The following is a 22093-nucleotide window of genomic DNA, read 5'->3' on the forward strand; positions in this document are numbered from 1 at the left end:
CTCGTTTGCTACTAAGGTGCTTCTGAAAAAAATGGTATAAAAAAAAGCTTTGAGCATTTTTATGTTTGGTAAACATTCAAATTCAATTTTTTTTCACAGTTTTGGGTGAAAAAAGCCAAAAATACAAAGCTGCAAAACCTACTTTTTTTGCTTGCCCAACTTCTGCGCAAACCGATTTCGCAAGAGGCACTAAGGCCTTTAATGAATTTTTCCGCCCTTAATGAAATTTTCCAATACCAAAATGGCCTTTAACAATTAAACAAATTATACATTATGCATCGCCCCGTCCCGAAATACTTATTTTCTGGAAATAATTCCGATGATAGGATAGGCCCAATTTAAACTCTTTAATTTACTACCATTAATCACGATTCTTTACTTCAATTCCTTAATTCCTCACAAAATTATATCCATATTTTAATTATCAAAACATACGATTAAATTATCAATTTAATCCCCAAATTTCTTCTAGTAAAATAACTTCTCAACAAAAGATTAATTCTCAATTATTTGGGGCTACATCTAACCCCTGTTAGACTGTCTACGTACCCTTGAGCGGGATCAAGCCCTTCGTAGTTCACCGCTTAAACATGTTAAACAAAAACAACATTAATTAAGCCATCAAACACATACCATCATCATATGTTACATTTCCATCTAAACTACAGCAAATCACCAAACAACATAAATTCAAAAACTAAAATCAAATTAATCTATAAATAATCATAATTTAGCATGAAATCCCATGAAGCACTCACCTTTTGTACACTTCACCGAATGTGCCACCACATAGCTGCTTCTTAAACATCTCATCTTGAAAACTAAATGACTAAACCAAGATGCTAGATAAATGAATAAGTGATTGTACAAATATAATGGAAAATGGACCATTAGAAAGAGCACTGACTACATTGTGCAATCTTATCCGAAGGTTTCATATGTTATATATTTATATATAGAAAGAGAGGCCATATATACTTCTAATGGAATGCTTTTGGGTAATTATACTTGAGCACAGTGCCATACCCTAAAGCCAATCATCTCAATCTCGGAGGAAACTACCTCTGCTACATCTTTCTCAAACCATTTGATCAAGTGTATGTCATGAACAGATTATCACTTTGATCCAAACGGAACTATACATGGGTATCAAATAAATTGAACCAATAGTCTTTTCAACTTTATACCAAAGCAATCCATTCAGTTTTTGTATATAGAACAAATAAAAACAAGCATCTGCATTATACTAGTCTTGAACAACAGGGCTAATATATGGCAGGTGATTGATTCCACCCAATAATTGATGTAATACAAAACATCACTTTCAGGTATTATATCAAACTAGGGTTTAGGTATTGGCACATAAAACTAGCTTTTGCAGCATATAAGTATATTCATATATTTCTTCGACCCTCTCCTTCCTTTTCTCATCCTTGCCTTCTCTGTCACCCTCTCTCCCTCCTTCAGTTCTAGTTGTCCTGTGTCTCCACTTATAAAACTGGATTTAAGCTGAGGTGTAGAGTCGATCTATACCATAGGGAGATGGGGTTGAAAAATGGAGGGAAGCAAGATGTGATGGTGATCAATGGCGAGATGAATTTGGGAGAGATGGTGGGATGTGCCGACCTCCTTCCCCTCTGCAACCCCACACCTAAAATGAGATAGATAGGGAAGAAAGAGTTATCCAGAGTTCTCTAGAGTTCTCCCCCCTCCTCGGAGAGAAACGCAACAAGAAAAAGAAAGGGCGTGGGCCCCCGCAAACCCAAACATCCAAAATATCTTGGACTAAACTAAATTTACAAAAATACCTGTAAACTTGTTTATTAATTTCTCATTCGTTATAACTTCGATTTACAGAAATATGATAATTTTCACCCACATGCTCGTGAAATCGTCATCTATTCAAATATATCCAGAAATATGGAGGATAAAAATACACCCTCGTATAATTACATTAAGCCAGCTAGGGGCATTTTCGTCTTTTTCCACTTAACGATAAATTTTACGATGTAATTTATAATAATTTCCGGAAACAAAACTTTAAAAATTCTCAATTCAAATTTCATAACCATAAATCGATTTATTTTTTATTTTTCTTCACATATTCATATATTTAAATTTTCAGGGTATTAAACATTATACTCGTCGACTTTGTCGTCGACCTCGCCACGTCTCTCTTACGTCCTCTCTAACTCTAAGCTTCTTCGGATTTCTGGGACAGGAGTAGTGGGAGGTTCGTCGCATTTCTGGGTTTTGGGCCTCTTCGTCGAATTTCTGGGCTTTGTCAAAATCTGGGTTGCACAAAGAATGCTAGATTTGCACCCTTCTGCTTCACACCCAAAATCTCAACGGAAATCCTCGACGCCTTCGCCGCTAACACATACGGTAAGTCCTGAAATAGAAGTTCATCCATCTTCCGCGAATCGGTTGATGCGACCCAGCCTTCCTTTCTCCATGACCTAGGCTTCCTTAGGATCAAGCAGAGGGAGAATGGGGAGAGAGGGAGTGAGTGGCGGAAGATAGACTATACAAAGGTTCTGCAAAAATAAAATAGGGACAAAGAAGAAACGATTCTTAAAGAAAATAATAGAATACAAAAATTATAAATAGCTTAATAAAAAAAAAGGTAAAAGTATATTCTTCGAAGCTCACAACTGTTTGTAAATAATTTATATAAATCTTATAAATGTCATAATAAAAGAAAAGATAAAAAAAATTTATTATATAATATTCAACATCATATATTTTTTAGTTATTTTACACGATCACAGCGGTTTTACATAAAAATTTACCAAACACTTTAACACTGTTTTTTTTTTTTACAAAAAAGTTTACCAAACACTTAACTATTTTATTTCACAGTTGCTTATTTTTGCAGTACAACAGATGCATTTTTTTCAAAACACAGCAATATCAAACCATCCCTTAATATACCCCCTCTTCCACTCTCTTTACGTAAAATGTCATTTATTCAAAAAAAAAAAAAACAAAACAAAAACATAAACTAACTTAAATTTCAGTGGAAGACCGTGAGAAACCCAAAACAAAAAAAATAAAAATAAAATAAGGGAGGTTGGAAAAACAAAAAAGAGAAGCACACGAATTGCGGGATGTGCTTCCTGTACCTGCGACAACCTCCTCCCATAAACCACGCGCTCTATAAGACACGGACACTGGCAAACTGAAGGATGGTGGGTCACCACGGAGCGTGGGAGACTGGGCGCGTGGTCTTGGTCTCTGCAGAAAACAACAAAATGATACGTCAATCTGAATCGTTGGGCTTCGCTCTGCGCCGCGTTGACCGGCCCAAGCCTCGCTCCAAACCCATTTGACCGTATCTATTGTGGGACCCTACTCCCTACTAACATAATCCAGAAATTGTAAATATTTCCATGCCTTGTATTTAAACAATGCTATGAAACTGACTGATGGAGAACATATACACTGCATTTCCTAAGGTCATTAGTTCCAAGTTTTAATCACACTAAAATATCACGCAATTGGTTCCAAGTAAGGGGTAAACTTATGAATGGCTGGTTGGTCGTTGGTGTATTTGTCACATTTAGGTCCAATTGACTCTTAATTTTAATTCTACTACATAACAAAGATGTTGAAATTTACAGACTTGCAGTTGTAATTAAATGATAACTAGTTAGAAAGTTAATACGATGATAATAACTCGTTTAAAATGTTTCATAATTTAATTTCATGATTTGATCCGTTATTTTTAAGTCATGAATCAAAGATCATCCTCCACAAAATTCACTCAAATTTGAAATTAATTAGCCTTTTGATCATTGCCGTTAACATTTTATCTTTTATGGACAATGTTCTTTTTGTATGTGTATGTTGAATGAAGATCCTCTCCGGATCCTCTTTCTGAGGATCATTGGGATCCTTAAATCGTGTCCATTTATCGTACATCGTGCGGCCATAAATTATTTTAAATATTTTTATTTAAAATTAAATATACACAGTATCTGACAAAAACTGATCGCACGATGTACAACGGATGAAATTTGAGGATTCTCGGAATACTCACAAAGAGGATCCGGAGAGGATCCTCATTCATGTATGTTGTCCTAGTTATATAACTAAAAACTTTTGAATTTGAGTAAGTTTCTGCAAAATGATCTTTTATTGATGATTTCTAAACTGATCGATTCAAATCATCGCAAATATTATGGAGCAGACCTAAACAAGTGGTCGGTAGCAACCCTTTCAACTGTTTTGATGATTTATATTTGAAGCACGGTACCTTATTGACTTTCAATTTCCGTTGCCGAAAGGAGGACCCAAAATAAGCTATGCAACCTAGCTAGTACATCATCTCGATCGAGCCTAATTGCATCGGTGCATGCATGTTTGAGTGTTAGGTTTCTTACCAGGAAAGTTTATATTATTGTAAATGCAAGTCGACATACGTATCATCTACTAATTGACTAACTATATAAACAGCTAGCAGCAATATGTACTGGTGAAGTCGATCTTTCATCAACTAGCAGGATCAGGCACAGTATGTTAACCACTTATTGAGACGAGAGTCGAGAAGACAGCAAAAACCAAAAGAAAGAACAGTTGGCTATCTCCCTAGTTTACGTAGATATATAATGTTGCAACCAGCCGCCTGGTTAATTTTGTTGTATATTTGATAACCATTTTGTTTTGCAAAGTAAATACTAAAAATTTGTAGGGTAACTGTTTTCAGTTTTCATACTAATTTCATGAGTTTTTAAAATTTAACTTGATTTTGATTTTTCTAAAAAATGAAAATAATTACTAAATAAGTATTCAAACTAAAAATTAAAAAATGATAGTTGAAGAATTTCTAGGAAAACTAACGAAAAGTTAAAAAAAAAAAACTTTAGTTTTAATGAAAAAAGACAAATAAAGGTGTAATGAATAGTACCACGGAAAGAAAAAAATGTAATTTTTCATTAAAAATGAATAGTACTGAAAGTGTTTCGTTAAAACTCCCTTATTTTCCATGCAAGTTTTATTTTCCATGAAGAAAAAAGAACGACAAATAACTTCATGGTTGAGCTGAATATGCAGGTTTCAACTGAAACTTTTCATGCCGACATGTGGTCTCCTTTAACCGGCTAACTAATAAAATGGATGGCTCGATTGATTGCATAGTAACTTGCATGCACATTGGTAGGCGTTTATATGATTATACCCATATTTCTCAGGCAGGTTAATTAATTAGGTAATGCCACTGTTTAACTTAGTGCTTCATTATTACGTACAAAATTAGGTAGCTGTGTTTTATATAATCGTGATGCCATATAATCTCCCATACATGCTCATGAGGAATATGCAGGACTTGATACGTATGTTTTGGCAACAATTGGCATGTATGAGTCACATGCGCGCGCACACACTGTAATGTATGAAGATTTTATGTCAAATAATTGACTATGGATCCATAGTATGATGAGCTATCTATCCTATGCAGTGGCGAGGTTAAGATTGTAAGAGTGGTAGAAAGGGTGCCATTAGCTTAAGTTGCATGCTCATTTTCACTGTTTATTTATCATTTTATTCATGTAGCAAGAGAGTTCTTTGTACCTATATAAGATAGGCTTAAGGAATACGTACGGATGCAATTAGAAGTGCGACCCTTTTATGCGCAGATAATAGACAACAAATTTGCTCACCATCTACTTTTAAGGGGAGGTGAAAATTAAAACCGCATTATTTACTTTCAATGAGTGATTTAATCTAACCCCACCACACAAATCATAAAATTAAATTTATCTAACGATATAATGGAGTGATAATGCTTATCACCAATATGGAAGAAAATCTATTATCGTTGAGTTAACACCTACTGCAGCAAAGTTAATTACTTAAACATAATTATATAAAATTAGACGAGTCAAACTACATAGTAAAACAATGGAGTCTACCAAGGAATGCCCCCCATCGCCTCAAATGGTAAAATTTAAGTTCCAGCTAATTCGGCCCAATAAGCTAATTCTAATTCAGCCCAATCCATATGCATATATGAGAGTTTTTGGTCAGACTCAACACGCCTATAAATCGGATGATCATGTAAAAATGATAAATCGGTCTGCATGTCACACAGCAAGAATTGTATGTTATATATCAGTTCAAATTATTCATTTTTCTAATACTAAAATTAATAAAGTAAACACTAAAAAATTAAGCTTTAATTCGTATTTCAAATTTTCAATTGCCCTTAAAAGCAGATTAGAGAATAAAGATTAATTTGTTACAGAAATTAGCAACACTTCTGTTCTCTATAAAAAAAAATACATGCATTATTATGGTAGCCAGCTGGGTGAAATGAATAATTTGAGAATGTTCGATAATAATTGAGATTTGCATATTCTCCTTCTTGTTATTAATCACACGCAATGCATGCATCGACCACGCAATGCATCTTCTCAATGCTGTCATTCTTTTCCTCCCAATGCATAATGTGGAGCAAAAAAATAATCAAGAAAAATATGAATGTAACACGTGGATTTTTGGGTGAAAAAGATAAAATTACCCTTGAAGCATACATGGACTCCCACGCGCAAGCAGCGGCAATAACAGCTCAATCAATATCAAAAGTGATCAAAATGATAGTCTTTTAAACCCTCTCATCACTTCTCATCAAATCCTCACCCATAAGGTAATTCTCAATTATCCTTTTCAAATTGGGATTAATTACCAAAATTAATTGATTGCAAAATATTATTTGACATAATATCTTGCAATTAGAGTAAAAAACCACCATAAGTGGCCGGTCCTCATTTCTCCAAATAGGGTCGGCCACACCCCTATAAATAGCCCTCACTTCTACAAAAAATCTAAGCCTAATTCTCTTCTAAATTTTTCTAAACACTTTTCCCTCAATTTCTAACTTTGGCATCGAAGGTTCTTCGGCCAAAGCCCCCCATTCATCGTAGGCGTGTGATGCTCTTGGCCTTGACCCTAAGTATTAATTGTTTTGTAGGTGCATTTTCGTCCAAGAAGAAGAAGATAGAAATTTGCATCCACAAATTGGTGCTTTCATTGAGAGCCTTGATTTACACGCTCATAGAAGACTCTCTCATTCAAGGTTTCTAATTTTTTGTTCTTCGTAGATTTTTCGTACATTCTTATAAAAAATTCTTTGAATAAACGTAAAAGAAAAGTACAATGACAAGAGATTTGGAAACCACGACGAACAGAAATCAGGGCCGGTCCATAGATTTTTTAAGCCCAGGGCGACCCCAAAAATTGTGCCCTCACTTCATATAAAAAAATTATTTGTTCACACGTAAGACATCGATAAAATTATATTTAGAAAAAGATTTCAAACTCAATAATTTAGAAACACGGAATAACTAATTTATTTGGTATTGGGAGAAGGAAACCAAAAAACTTCGGGCTTACAAGTAGATAGATTATGAGTTTTGTTTTCCATCAGAACTTTTAACGTGTTTTTGTATAAATCGTGAGGTATTTTTTCTTATTTACTAAACTCGTCAATATAAGACTAAAAAAATTATAATGTTTTTGAGTCTTTAAGGATATGTATAAGTAATGAATAAATACTAAATTAAATATTTTGATGACACGTAATATTATTTGCAATTTTGGTCTAAAAAATTTAGTCTACGCGTTACTCTTTTTTAAAGATTAGACTTGAATTGGAATGGATATTTAAAAATAGCAACCCACATAGCTACTAGCTAATAACTAAATTAACAACAAAACAAAAATTTGTAAAAATTGAAAAAAATAAACATGCACATAGCATTTCGAACTTAGGACATCTCGTTAATTTTAAACAACAAAAACCATTGCTTCTAATTAAACTTTTTGATAGTTTAGCCAAATTTTATAAAATTATACTGTTATGAAAAGAAATTTGTAAAAATTGAAATGTAAATAAGCACACATGGTGTTTTGAACCTAAGACCTCCTCATTAATTTTAAACAACAAAACCACCAGTTCTAGTTAAATTTCTTTGTCACTAAACCAAATTTTATAAATTTATACTCTTATAAAACATATACAAATATACCACCCTAATAATTTTGGTGCCTCTAATTTTTTTGGGCTCCAGACGGTCACCCTGCCAGCACTAGGCATGGGCTGGGCCTGACGGAAATTCCAACGTTCAAGAGTTAGGTTCGTGGTGATCCACGAGACTCAACGCAACGATGAGTGGAATGGCACCATTGTAGTAGCCACCACAACAGTAACCATCATGGCCACATTTGGAAGACCCACAACTCATGGGGAGCAGCAAGCCCAGGCGCCAAGGGCAGCCCAAGACCCTGCCCCGCAACACAAGTCCGAGCTCCATGCATGGCCCAAGGCTAACAGGCCCAAGCCACACTAACCTAGCACCCTACGCCACTTCAAACCACACGGGCCTAGGCCCAATGAGAGTCGGCCCAAGCCACGACTCGGTATAAGCCCAACGCGCACCCGAGTCGAGCTCAAGCCTTGCACCCACATGCATCACATGCGGGTCAGCCCACTACCAATGGCCCAATTATCCATGGGTTCAATTTTTGCAGCCAAAACCCAGCTCATGTTGCCATGCTGGTGTAACCTACACCCCACTGCCTCCAGTCTATATGCCGATCTGTTCTAGAAAAGGCCAAGGCACGAGCATAATGCGGAAAACCATCAGAAGCCTGATGCTCAAACTAGGCATTCCAGGCAATTTCTTATCTGAGCCCAATATTGGGTGCAATAGCTACGTGGAGACCATTTCATGGCAGCAGTTGCCTATGCCCATTCCCGCGCAAATCCAATGCATAGAAGCTCCAGCACGTAAGCCCCAATCGCAGTCAATAAAGGTTAAGTTCACCCGGATCCGTGCCCATAACCCAGATCTGCACCTCTTTGTGCCTGGACCGATCAATTTTTTATGATCCGGACCTTTTTTTTTCAATATTTTTTACCTATTTTATGTAGATTTGGCCTATTTTAGCTCAAATCTCGAGCCTAGAGTCCATTACACTTCCACCACTCAAGGAGAAGCATACCGTCCAAGCTCTTCCAACCCAAAATAGCGAACAACACTTGTCTCGACAAGTCATAGAGTTGACAAGCGCCCTCGCGCAACAAATGACCTTAGTGAATCAGCCTTTGCAGCGCACCGAGATACAACGTGCCCCAGACGAGGTATCCTAAAGTAGGACATGGCAAATGATGAACCTCTGTAACAGCATCCTGGTAAAAGTTGAACCAATGAAAATTGAACCAATGAAAAACCACAAAATACATATAATTTAAAGTTTGGAAAACTCAGTTTTTACTAAGGAAAACTTTGAGTTTTAACGAGAATGACAAAATAAAGGGTAAATTGAATAGTACTAGAATTGACTTTTTAGCATAAACATATTGTTTTTCGTTAAAGTTCTATGTTTACTGTAAAGGAAAATGTATTAACTAATAATAAAAAAACTCAAAGGTAAAAGTACAAAATTATACACCTATACGTACTATTTGGGTCCGTATATTGCCGAGTCTTGCTGAACTGTGTTGGCGGGTTGTTCCAAGAGCCGGATCAAACCCAAATTAAAGTTTTCTGGAATGGAAAATTTACAGACAAGGTAAAAAACACTATGAAATTAGGACTTAATTATTTAATAAATATAATAAAAAAAAATTGCACCCAAAACACTTTCTCTTCGATTCCTTTGAAGCTCTCAAAGCTTCTGTGCAGTGGGAGAGGGAGGGAGAAAGAGCCCCCGATACAGATACGAAGCGAAAGAGATCCACCCATGGATTCAATACGCAGACATTAGCTTCTCGGGCATACAGTTTCGTATCAAAATCGCATTTTGTGTAAAGGGTAAGTCTCAAATCTCAATCTTTCTGTGAATTATTGCGTTTAGATTTGAAATTTGGATGAAATTCAAGGACCCCGGATGGGAGCCGGATGTGGGTTGTTTATATTTCCCTTTCATTAATTGTAGTTTTTTTTCGTATAATTTTCCATTATGTTGGGCTGTCACTATGTGGGTATCCCACTTGACCTAACAAGTGTTGGGCAATTACAGCAAACCATATGCTTTGCTTTGAGTCCAAGAGCTTGTATTGCATTGTGTTTTGCCATTTCCATTTCTCTGTGTTATCAAAATTTTGTTTCTTTATGTTTTTTTTGGTCTGTTGATTGTGGTACATTTGGATTCATTTGCATGGGCTGATTAGTTTTTTGTTTGCTAATGCCGTTTCAGATTTTGTATCCGAAGCCAATATATATTTGGCTTCATAGAAACTGATATTGGGTGAATTTGGGGTTGTGAATTGGAAGTTCGGGTGTTGGAAGAATTTGGTAATATTGTAGTGTTGTTTAGTGACCTTCGTTTTACTGGTTAAGCGGGCAAAGGGGGAAGCAACTTGTGCACGAAAATGGCTGATGATGCAGCAGCTTTGGCAGAGGCTGCAGGATCAAGATTTAGTTCATTGGAGCTAATTGGAAGAGGATCGTTTGGTGATGTGTATAAAGCGTAAGTTCCCATTTATAAATGCATAGTGTATAACTTTGTATAACAAGCCCTTGTATGATGACTTGTTATTCCCGACTTACAGAAGGTACTTAAAAGTTTTATGCGGAAAAACTGTATATGTTACTGTCACTGGATTTCTGCAATTACCTGTTTCACTTTGTGGCTCTTTCAAATACTAGCACTAGGCTGTACATAATATGCGTAGTTGTTATATGTATGGATACGTTGTGATTGATTGTGGTGAAATCTGTTTAAATGTATGCCAGGTTTAGCGTAATGTAAGATTGGTTATCTCCTAAGCTGGTGGCCCCTGATTCCTTTTCTGTCTTACAGGTTTGATAAGGAGCTTAACAAGGAAGTTGCAATTAAAGTAATTGATTTAGAAGAATCGTAAGTACATTGCTTTGAATCTAATTATTTGTTTTTCTTTTTACTGTTCGTTTTAATGTTATATGCTTGATGGTGCTTTGAACTGTGTGTGATGAACTCCAGGCTGTTGCCATGATAGGAACTTTCCTCTGTTTGTTGATTACTTTTAGTGGGTAAATTTCAAGACAGGATACGAAATTTCATAAAGCACACATAGGGTTATACTGATAGCTATATAGTTAGTGAATGCAGAAAGTGGGGTTGATTTCAACGTTCTCACTCACCAGAGAGAAGTTGATTTCAACCAAAAAAAAATAAAAATTTGATATTCTTTTGTTACATGCAGAAAAATAAGCTTGTTACATGAAGACCAAGTAATTATAGGCCCATATACTTGAGAATTGCCTAACTCAGTTGTGACTTGTGAGTATCTGGTCTTAACTACGAAAATAAATTAATCAGGATTCTGCAATTTTTCTGGGACAATTTTATCATCTGTAGTGTGAATGACTTAGAATTCTGGGACAATATCACTGACGAAAGGTAATAGTTCTTATATAGTTTAATTAATAAAACCATATGGTATTCTGTTGGAAAAAAAAAAAAAAAAAAGCTTAGATGACTACCATCTCTGATCCTCAATCTGCTGCTAAATGAAGTTATTCTGTCCTTATTCATGCTAATGGCCCTCATCAGAAAGTTCTCTGCATTGGAATACGACATGGATAGTTGTTGTGATTCATTATTATTATGCATGTCGTATTATTAATCAATCTTCTTCAAGCATCCCTTATCTGTTTGATATTCATAAAGCTATGAAACTAACGTTACGTTTTCTTTTACTTATTATTTTCTGCAGAGAGGATGAGATTGAGGATATTCAGAAGGTGGCACTCATAATCTTTAGAGTTAGGATATAGTCACTATGATTACACAAATATTTGTTTTCTAAATTGAGCTTGTATGTGTTCCAGGAAATTTCAGTTTTGTCACAATGTCGATCTCCTTATATTACAGAGTATTACGGTTCCTATCTCCACCAGACAAAACTTTGGATAATAATGGAGTACATGGCCGGTGGCTCTGTTGCTGACCTAGTAAGTTACTTCTGTTGTTTGTACATATTCAATGTGTTCAGATGAAATTGCTTTCATTTATAAGGCTTGTAGAACTCTCTTTTATATCGTCCATCTATCTTCATCATAGTTCCTCTACAAGATGATGAGATTTCTTTTGGGTGCTATGTAATTAACTCTCTTTAGAGTTCACGTTTTTTATCAGGTAAATTTACCCCTAAGGAAGATATTAAGGGGGCATTATAGCTTGATTGCTTGCTAATATGCAATTCTTGATAGTTTATAAGGCCTACTAAGTGTCATAATACTTGAGCCCGCAGACAGTAGACGAACAAACTTGCCTGTTGTCTCTTTCCTTCGTATCCAAACCACTTTTTCGTAAGATGGAGATTCTATTACTGCATCACCCTTTATCCATAACTGAAAGAAAATGGTGTTTCTTGTCAGTTAATCAGATAAATATGTAACTAACCAAGGAGGAACTGCAAGTGGGGTTCCCTTCTCAGTGTACTGTGTCAGTTTAAAAATTTTGACACACTATGATGACAATATCTTAACAGTGAGTTGATAGATCAATGTTTTAGCTGTATTAATGTTGTTAAGTCTTGTGTGTGCATATTCATCTAGTGTCGCATTGATAACTGATGTAAAAATCCCAAATGTATGCATCTATCATGCATTCTTACAGAATGCTCAGACATTTGTGTTGATGCAGCTCCAATCAGGTCCTCCACTGGATGAAATGTCAATGGCATGTATTCTTCGTGATCTGCTGCATGCAATTGAATATTTACATAATGAAGGAAAAATTCACAGAGATATTAAAGGTGTTCTCCCCTCCTCTTCTGCATGATTATGCATATCTATCAGAGAATCATTGGAAAATTTTGATTTTCTGTGCTTTTAAATGTCTTCCCCCCTCACCCCACCACCAACCCTCAGATCATTTTGCAGCTTTATTTAGTTTCATCAGTTCAACTTTCTTGTTCTAGCTCTTGTTTTAATGACACGTTTATAAATATTGCAGCGGCAAACATTTTATTGACAGAAAATGGCGATGTTAAGGTATATCTTCATGGTCAAAGGCCTTTAATTTGTTCATAGAATTAGCTAAGTAGAAGTAGGAACTGCATTGAAGGGTGGTGTTAAATTTATTAGCCTTTGGTCTTCCAAGTTACATTTGTGACTTGTAACAGGTGGCCGATTTTGGTGTTTCCGCACAACTTACGAGGACAATATCAAGGAGGAAGGTACCATAATTAAACTTGAATTCATTTGCTTTGTTGGTGATCAGATCTGATGAATGATTAGGTTAACTTATAGTTTTAACTTATAGACGTATTATTTTGTGCTCACTGTATGTTGTATTATGTACAAGCAATATCTTAAATGTTGTATGCTAGCTAGAATGCACTAATTTTTTTAACAACCCCAGACATTTGTAGGAACACCATTCTGGATGGCTCCAGAAGTAATCCAGAATTCTGAAGGATATAATGAGAAGGTATACCTTGGTGACCTTATTCTCTATCAAGCTGAGCCTTGATCAATGACTCACATTGACTCTTTGCATAAGCAGGCAGATATCTGGTCTCTGGGAATCACTGCTATTGAGATGGCAAAAGGGGAACCACCACTTGCTGATCTTCACCCAATGAGAGTTCTCTTCATTATACCTCGAGAAAATCCACCTCAGGTTCTCTAAATATACTCTAGTGTCATACTGATGCTGTTATCTTCGTAAATTAACTTTTGAAGATGAATTGCTTCTTAGCCATATGGAGATATTACTCACAACATAAAAGAACCATTGTTTTTGTTTGTTGTGCAGTTGGATGAGCATTTTTCTCGGCCAATGAAAGAATTTGTTGCACTTTGTTTGAGGAAGGTACCAGCTGAGGTAAGTACTTATGCTATCTGAATATTTGACTAAATTTTCTGTCTATTTTTTTATTTGGCGAATTAAAAGGTGGGAAATCATTACAACCTTGACAGTTTCATTGTGGTTACCCCAAGATGCGTAGGAAAATCCAGGAACTGGCCCTTTTTCAAACTCAGTGGAGAATATCCACATGATTACCTGCATAAATAAAATTAAACTAAAGGCAGTCATCAAACAAACAAACATAGAGCATATGTTTTTGGAACATGGAAGTGAGAGTTGTTGAAGTTGAGGACAGTGTATGCTTGTCGAATTTTATTGGTCTTTTTATTTTTTTTATATTATACGCTCTTCTTTCTGTTAAAGAGAACTATCATATTCTTCTATTTTGTTTTCTCTTAGCAATAATTAGACGATAGTACATTGGTGGTCTTTGAAACCCATTTAATCCTATATTGGGAGTTAGTATTGAAGTAATCGTATTTTCTTTTTGGTACTTGGCTACCTTTTGTGATTGTAATATATTACTTTGGACTTATTTGCAACTGTTAGGGCTACATACAAAATTGTATGAACTATAGGGGTATTAAGTTCATGAGTTGTATAATGAAGCTTTGGAGTGAGTAATTGAGCATAGACTGAGACAAGAGACACGGGTCTCAAACAATTAATTTGGGTTTATGCCAGGGAGCTCGACTTTTGAGGTAATCTATGTCTTCCGGAGATTGATGGAACGATAGGGAGATATGCAAAAGGATTTGCACATGATCTTTATAGATCTGGAAAATCCGTATGATAGGGTTCCAAGAGAAATTCTGTGGAGGATTCCAGAGAAGAAATTAGTAGCATATCCAAGCATAAAGGATACGTATGATGGCTAGGACTGCAGTGAGAATTCATGAAGGACAAATTGAAAGCTTTCCCATAACCATAGGGTTACACCAAGGCGCATCTTTAAGTCCTTACCATTTTGCATTGGTAATGGATGAGTTAACGAGACATATTCAAGATGTTATCCTTGGTGTATGCTTTTAGCGGATGATATAATGTGGATAGATGAAACACAGGAGGGAGTAAATGCGAAACTTAACCTTGAAGGGAAGTGTTGGAGTCTAAAGATCTTCGCTTAAGCAAGTCAAAGACAGAGTATTTGGAGTTCAAGTTTAGTGGGAATGTGGTCCACATGAGATAGGGGTCAGGATTGGAATGGAGAATTAGATGGAGATCTCAACCATAGAATACAAGCTGGATGGATGAAGTGGAAGAGTGCATCGGGTGTGTTGTGCGACCGTCGTATGACACTAAAGCTCAAGGGAATTTTTTATAGGATGAAAATAAGGCCATCAGTGTTTTATGGCATGGAATGTTGGGCGGTCAAGCATCAACACGTGCAAAAAATGAGTGTAGCGGAGATGAGAATACTTCGTTGGATGTGTGTGCACACAAGGAGGGACAGGATTAAGAACGAGGATATCTGAGGTAAATTAGGAGTGGCCGCAATTGAAGATAAGATGAGAGAAAATTGGTTAAGGTGCTTCAGACATGTTAACCGAAGACCTACAAATGCTCTGGTTAGAAGGTGTGATTATGAGACAGGCTTAGGGAAAAAGGGGTAGAGGAAGACTTAGGAAGACCTGGAAAGAGAATCTAAGAAAAAACATGGAGTACTTGGAGCTAACGGAAGACTTAGTGCAAAACCGATCGCAGTGGCGTTCTAGGATTCGTATAGCTGACCCCACTAGTGGGATAAGGCTTTGTTCTTATTGTTGGACGTATCTGCAACTGTTGATAGTGTTATATAATGTTATAGTTAAATTTAAGTATTGTTTGGATCAGCTTCTGTAGATACGTTTCTTCAATAAGTAGAGCATGAAGTTCTTTGTTTCAGTTTATAGCACTTCAAATCTATGCTGATATAAATTAAAGCAGGTTGCAATCCATTAAATTGATTATAAATTCTTCAAGTTTGCTTATTGTTTTTTCTAATTTTGTTTTGTCTTTTATCCCAGCGTGCAAGTGCCAAGGAACTTCTAAAGCACCGTTTTATTCGGACTGCAAGGAAGAGTCCAAGGCTTCTTGAGAGAATAAGGTGTGATATATTGCTTTTATACCTGAAATTTTTAATGATGTAACTTTCTTTCTAGAATGAACCTGCTACACAATGGTGCTCCCCTGGTCTGTGCCTGCCCACAGATACGGGGGATAAGAGAACTTGAGACATAGTTTCATTTTCTGACATTTACATGTCTTTGTGTTTTGAGTTGGCAACTAATGCCCATTAACTTGGTTTAGCTAAGATGCCATGCTTTATTGTTACCTTACAGAGAGCGTCCAAAATACCCTATCAGGGAAGATGCTGACAGCCCTAGAAATGGTCCTACAGCTAGAGGGGAGATATCTGATACTGTGAAAGTGACAAGAAATATAAGAGATGAAACTGTTGGAGCTAGGTGAGTTATATTTTGCTGATCACTAGTGCTTTGCAGTTTGTGTGGTTTAACTCTTGTTTTAATTTCCAGTGACCAGGGTAAGGCCACGAAAAATGCTGGATGGGATTTTAGCATTGGAGCACAGGGTACAGGTACTGTTAGAAGTGTTCCAAAACTAAAACCACCGCAGGCAAGAGAGAAAAAGCCAGAAGGCAGTCAGATTACCCGTGGAAGAGCCCCAGAGAGTACTAACCAACGGTTCTCAGCGTCTGGGAATGCTCTTCAAGAATCACGTGAAGATTATTTTTTTAGGAATGGTAGAGATTCATATCATGATGAGTCAAATCCTGAAGATGTAAGTCTCCCACCCCCGCTCCTTTTTTCATTCACTCATGTTTTATACAAGTGACATCCCAGTTGCAACCTTTAAATGTAATTTTTTACTTCATCAATGGGCTATACAAAGTTAAGAAAAGATTTTTAAGGTTGTATGTCTCCAACTTTGTGATTTTAAGGTTGTATGTCTCAAACTTTGTGATTTTACTGAACTCTTATCTGTATAATTAGTAAAGGCTGTACACCCTTACTTAATTTTCGCTTTTGAGTTTTGTCTGCTTTTACTGGGGTAAAGTTAATCAGGGTATGTAGTCTACCAAGCCAATTTTCTTTTCCTCAAAAAGCAAAATCTTGCTTTTATTAATTCACATCAACTTTTAGTTAACTGATTCAAAGTTGGAATACATGATTGTTTGCACCATGTTACATTATTATATATTATTTAGCAATTTGAGGTGTATTTCCAGGATGAATTGACTGTGAGTGGGTCAGGAACTGTTGTTATACGAACTCCCAAAGGATCCCCACCATCTACTCAGTTTCGTGATCAAAACTCTCTGGTAATAATCTTGTACAGATATGACAATAATCCAAAGTATTCGAGTTTGAATTTGTCTTTCTCACCTATCCTTTATTTGATTATCTTCTTTTGTTTTGTAGTCTAGTGGCACATACGCTTCATATGAAGATACTTCTTCCAGTGGAACTGTTGTTTTTCGTGGTCAACATGATGATTCTGATTCTCCTCGAACGCCAAAATCGAGGCTGGGAATTCAAGAGAAAACATCAACTGCCTCAAACGAAGACAGTGCCATTAATCTTGCAGAGGTGCCTTTTAATCAATGTGATATTTCAATTGATATCAGTTAGCTATCTGGTCTTCAATAAAACTCTCACATTACAATGGTACTAGCTGAAACATTAAAAGTCTTCATGTGTATAAAATTCAGTGCAACGTGTTGGAGTAATTGCAAAAAGCTGCTGATCTTCGAACAGTTGATATGTGTCACCCAAATAGATTAACTTACTCGTCAGTTGCATTTGATACCATCCAGTATCATATTTGAAAGACCTTTTCCTTTAAATGTTCTTTCAGTTGATTTCAGAATTCCATGAAGTCCCAGATCCAATCTGCTCCTAGGGTTTTCATCCCTAAATTCTCCTCATATTTTGGTTGTAAATATGAATTTCCTAGTTCCCTTCTGAAATTTCCTGGGTCATTGTCATATTTTAGGTTGAAAGTAAAACCAGCAAACCAAAACCTAATCCAGTGTCTTGACTTATGAAGCTTCTTTTGGGGTTGACAATTTTTATGCAGGCAAGGGCCGCAATTCAAGGAGGGAGGAAAGGAAATGCCAGAGATAGGTCTGCACTTAACAAGATCAATTATGATGTGCATGATAATAGAAGAGGGCAGATGACAAGTAGCTCTGATTCTTCCAGGTACATCTATTGGAAAAAGTGCGGCTATCATATCCCATCTTTACACGCACCCCCACCCACACATGCGCACACATACGAGATAGGGTTGAAAATTTCTAATTTATAGAACAACTCTCTTTACCTCAGACAATCTCATGAATACTTAGATGCCCCAAAGGCATTTCCAAGATCATCCCAATCAAGTGATGACGAAGAAAGTGCAAAAGTTATATCATCGTCTGCAGCACTATCAATATTGCTTATCCCTTCGTTAAAAGAGGTGAGAACACTCAGATATATTCATAGACCTCTTGGCTTGATATGGTGTCAAGGGGGTAATCTTGCCTTATTGTTTTACCTTAAAGAAATATTGTTGTCTTCTTTTTCTTTCCTCCTAAGGGAGTAATTGTTGGCCAAACTTGTGGGTTTGTCATAAGTTAGAAGCCTGGTGCACCATATTTTTAATTGCTTTGTAGTGTCGTAGGGTAGGTGTCTTTAATTAGAAATACCACATTATTTGAGGAGGTATAGTTTATTTGTGGAAGAACATAATGTCCAGGCGTGATGCAGATTGCTTGTTGTATGCATACGTTTAGGACTTTAGGTTGTAACTACGTTAGAATCAGCAAGCATAAACTTCAAGATATGGTGTATATGGTTCGAGCTAGTTCATTTTCTCTCTTCACTTATGCATGCATCTCCACTGAAGTCATAGTGTATGTAGTTTCAGATCCTGTGCTTTACCTTTCTTGTTTAATTTACCCTCGTGTATATGCAGGCCAATGCTGATGATTCAGAAGCGTCGGCTGTGCATTCTGTTGTAAATTCGCTAGTCAAGTTGGAGAGTTTGAAGCCGGGATCTTCTGAAGTTTTTGTCAGCAAATTGCTTCAGCAATTAGCAAGGTTTCACTAATTGTCTTTTTTTTTCTTGTCCTATTCTTTCCGACCACTTAAAATGGTGGCCTGTGGTCTAGAGGACTTATAGAAGAAAACCTTTGCAGTTCAAAAGGTCCAAAGGAATCTCCATTGAAAGATCTACAGGAGTTGGCTGCTCACATCTTCGCCAAGGGCAAGACAGCTGCTGGAGAAACACAAAATGCAGAAACTGATAACAAGAAAAGGCAGCAGAACAAGGAATTTCAATCCAACGCAAACATAAGCCCACTAGCAAGATTTTTGCTCTCAAGGTTAGCGAAGTTGTTTCTCTCTCATATTCCTTTTTTCACCTTATCAGACACTGTTTGTGGTGTAAAAAGAAACAAAAACTAAAAGGTTTCCCTCGAGTTTTAGTTTCTAAAGAATTGAAAGCGTGCTAAACCTTTCGTGCAATTTTCATCAAAAGGAATTGAACCATCATTTGGAATGAGTTGTCGGAATTTCCAGATTTCATCATTTAAAAAGAAACCTGAACGTTTCAATATCAATTGTTTGTTTGCTACCTACCATGGTGGGTAAGGTGTGCCATGCGGGCCTAGGGCCAGGCTCAACACCCTAATCACTTTAAAACCCGCTTGATTACAAACGTAAACAAGAGAAGCGTATGAAAAGAGAACCAATATTTAAAAAATACGGAGATCAAGTCCTTCGAGTTGAGATATCTTTGTCAGTTAAATTACTTTTCCTTGAGGAAATTGTTTTCTCCGTAATTTTCCTTCAATACAAACATGTAATGCCTTAATTAAATGTTTGATGCAGATGGCAAGGGCAAGTCTCACGCGATCTCAACCCGGTTTGAAAGAGGTTCGAGTAGCGATTGGATATTTATTTTTGTAGTGTGATTCCTGTTTATGCATTATACTGGTTTGATGTACATATCAGTGTAAGAAATTGTGCATTTTTCATCTGTTACGATTAATTTTTTTAGTAACATTTTTGTTTGGGAGTAGCCAGCATTGAGTATAATTAGGGGTTTGCTATTGTTTTATCATCGTTGTAATGTTACCAAAATTGGTTATATTTATTCATAATCATATTATTGGTCGTGGTTTAGCCTTAGCCCGCCTTTTGGCGAAGGTTCGGTTTTTGTGCTGGTGAAACTATAAACATCGCTGCAACTGCAACGGAAGAGTTGCAGAGTTCAAATCTCCTGAACGAGAGTTGGTTTTTTCAACATGTTCATATAATATAATGCACAACTTGGGGATTCAATTTTGCAATTAACACGAGAAACCTCGCGAACAAGACCAAAACATAGTCCCGACCTTTTTACATAGCCAAGACCAGAACAACTTAATGAACTTAATAATGTTATTATTAAATTTAAATCTTTAAGAAATGTGAGTCCACAACCTGAAATCGTATCTCTTTATTAAAAAAAAGGAAAACTAATGAAAATAGCTTGAAAACTTTGAGTTTTAACGATAAGGATAAAATAAAGAGTAAAGTGAACAGTATTATGTTTGACTTTTTAGTGTAAAAATGTGGTTTTTCGTTAAAGTGAACAGTACTGCGGGCTTTTCGTTAAAAATCCCTTAAAAAAATGCTGTCAATAATATTGAAGTATATTTCAAATTTGATTGTTAAGTATGTTTTTATTATACAAGTGATTATAATTTAAACTATACGAGAGAGGTTCAAAGATCAATGTAAGGTGGTGCAGTTTCGCTTTTGGCAATGTGATTACGTCCACACTTGTAACGCTTTAGGTATCTTTACCTACTTAGAATGAGATAATTCATGAATCAGAATAATAAGAAATATGAAAAAGAAGAATAGCAAATGAGATTTACTACTCTCCCTTGATCAATCTAAATTCCTAGAATTTCATATTCCTTTTGTGAAATTGAATGTTGATGGGGCAGCCAATCAGGATGTAAGAGCAGTTCCACCCCTAAGAACTTTGTGCCAGCACCCAACCCATTTATCCACTTCAGTGAACAGTAATATACTTCAATGAACAGTAATAGACCAAAGCATCTCCACCCCTAAAAAGATACACTGGCACCTAGTCTAAAAATGCGATAGCACAAATGATCTCCACCCCTACAAAATGCGCTGGCACCCAGCCCATTTTAAATATTATTAATTTTTTTTATAAAATAATAAATAAATAAAATTGTTTTAATTTCGAATAGGATTTTTAACCAATCTCGTCACGCTACGTGTCATTATCCAAATGTACTATTTTAAGTTTATGTAATTTTATTTATTGTGTTTTTTTTAAAGTTTATTTGGTGAGGTTATGTAAATTTAATTGGTGTTTTTTATTTTTAAGTTTATTTGGTGAGTTTATGTAATCTTATTTAGTGTGTTTTTTGGTGAGTTTATTTGGTGAGTTTATGTAATCTTATGAGTTTATGTAATCTTATTTGGTGAGTTTATGTAATATTATTTGATGTGATTAAATAAAGTACAAAAAATAAATTTGAAATTGCATAAAGTTCTAAAAATAAAGACGAAATTGCATAAAGTACTAATAATAAATAAGAAATTACATCTATTAATAAAAATAAAGTACTAAAAATAAAGACGAAATTACATAAAAATTACATAAGAAATTAAATAAAGTACTACAAATAAATACGAAATTATACAAAATCTCCGGAGCTAGGATATGTGGTGCTAGGATCTTTGTTGTAGGAAGGATTTGTGTAGCTAGAACCCCCTCGACTTGTTTCCGCATCTCTTGCACGCCTCCTTCACACAACCTCTTTTTTTTCCGATGTCCAAAAATATTTTGAATTTGGAGATAGTCCTACTAGAGGCTTGTTCATAGTGTCACGATCAACTTGAGCCATCCTTTCTTCTCTAAGCATCTCATTTTCTCGATTAAGTGTTTCTCTAATCATCTCGTTCTCTCAATTAGCTTTTTCTCTATGTCTCTCAGCCGCTGCATCACGTCTCTCAGTAGCTACTAATATTGTTGCCATAGAAGCAACTTTTTCCTCATCTCTTGCCTTTTCCTGTGCCATCCTCAGTTCACCTTGGCGAGCAAGTTCCTCCCTATATTTAGTGTAGTCATTTTTGGAAGAATTACCTTTTTTCTTTGATGCCTTTTTACCTTGAGGCCTGAGGGACTGACGAGTCGGTTGGGTCTCTGGCACTTCTTCAGGCATCCCTTCCATCTCACAAAATGTGTCGGTTTCTTGTTCGGTCGTGTCTGCTTC

General features: G+C 36.0%; 1 protein-coding gene across 3 annotated transcripts; it reads left to right on the plus strand.

Annotated features, from left to right (window-relative positions):
• Positions 1-9524: 9524 nt before the first annotated feature.
• On the plus strand, positions 9525-19982 carry LOC137743624 (uncharacterized). 3 transcript variants are annotated; one of them, XM_068483549.2, is made up of 21 exons: positions 9525-9815; positions 10201-10473; positions 10807-10863; positions 11702-11729; positions 11817-11939; positions 12634-12745; positions 12946-12983; positions 13115-13168; positions 13354-13422; positions 13498-13614; positions 13750-13818; positions 15810-15889; positions 16125-16250; positions 16320-16584; positions 17033-17125; positions 17226-17393; positions 17884-18008; positions 18135-18267; positions 18766-18890; positions 18989-19174; positions 19683-19982. In XM_068483549.2, exons 2-21 carry the CDS (start codon positions 10376-10378, stop codon positions 19720-19722), a joined length of 2106 nt encoding a protein of 701 aa, XP_068339650.2. In that variant the 5' UTR covers positions 9525-9815; positions 10201-10375; the 3' UTR covers positions 19723-19982. The 3 variants fall into 3 exon arrangements, with proteins under 3 accessions (XP_068339650.2, XP_088535655.1, XP_068339651.2); XM_088679529.1 differs by having other exon boundaries at positions 9643-9815; positions 10344-10473; XM_068483550.2 differs by having other exon boundaries at positions 9648-9815; positions 11860-11939.
• Positions 19983-22093: the final 2111 nt, after the last annotated feature.

The sequence above is a fragment of the Pyrus communis genome, chromosome 11 (genome assembly GCF_041283825.1).
Source record: "Pyrus communis isolate YQ-2024b chromosome 11, ASM4128382v1, whole genome shotgun sequence".
Lineage (NCBI taxonomy): Eukaryota > Viridiplantae > Streptophyta > Magnoliopsida > Rosales > Rosaceae > Pyrus > Pyrus communis.

Bases quoted from the DNA above. Each gene is read 5' to 3' on its own strand.
- LOC137743624 (XM_068483549.2), top strand. From the start codon at position 10,376: ATGGCTGATGATGCAGCAGCTTTGGCAGAGGCTGCAGGATCAAGATTT. The intron at 13,423-13,497 runs GTATACCTTGGT...TTGCATAAGCAG, and splicing joins CTGAAGGATATAATGAGAAG to GCAGATATCTGGTCTCTGGG. The intron at 13,615-13,749 runs GTTCTCTAAATA...TTTGTTGTGCAG, and splicing joins CTCGAGAAAATCCACCTCAG to TTGGATGAGCATTTTTCTCG.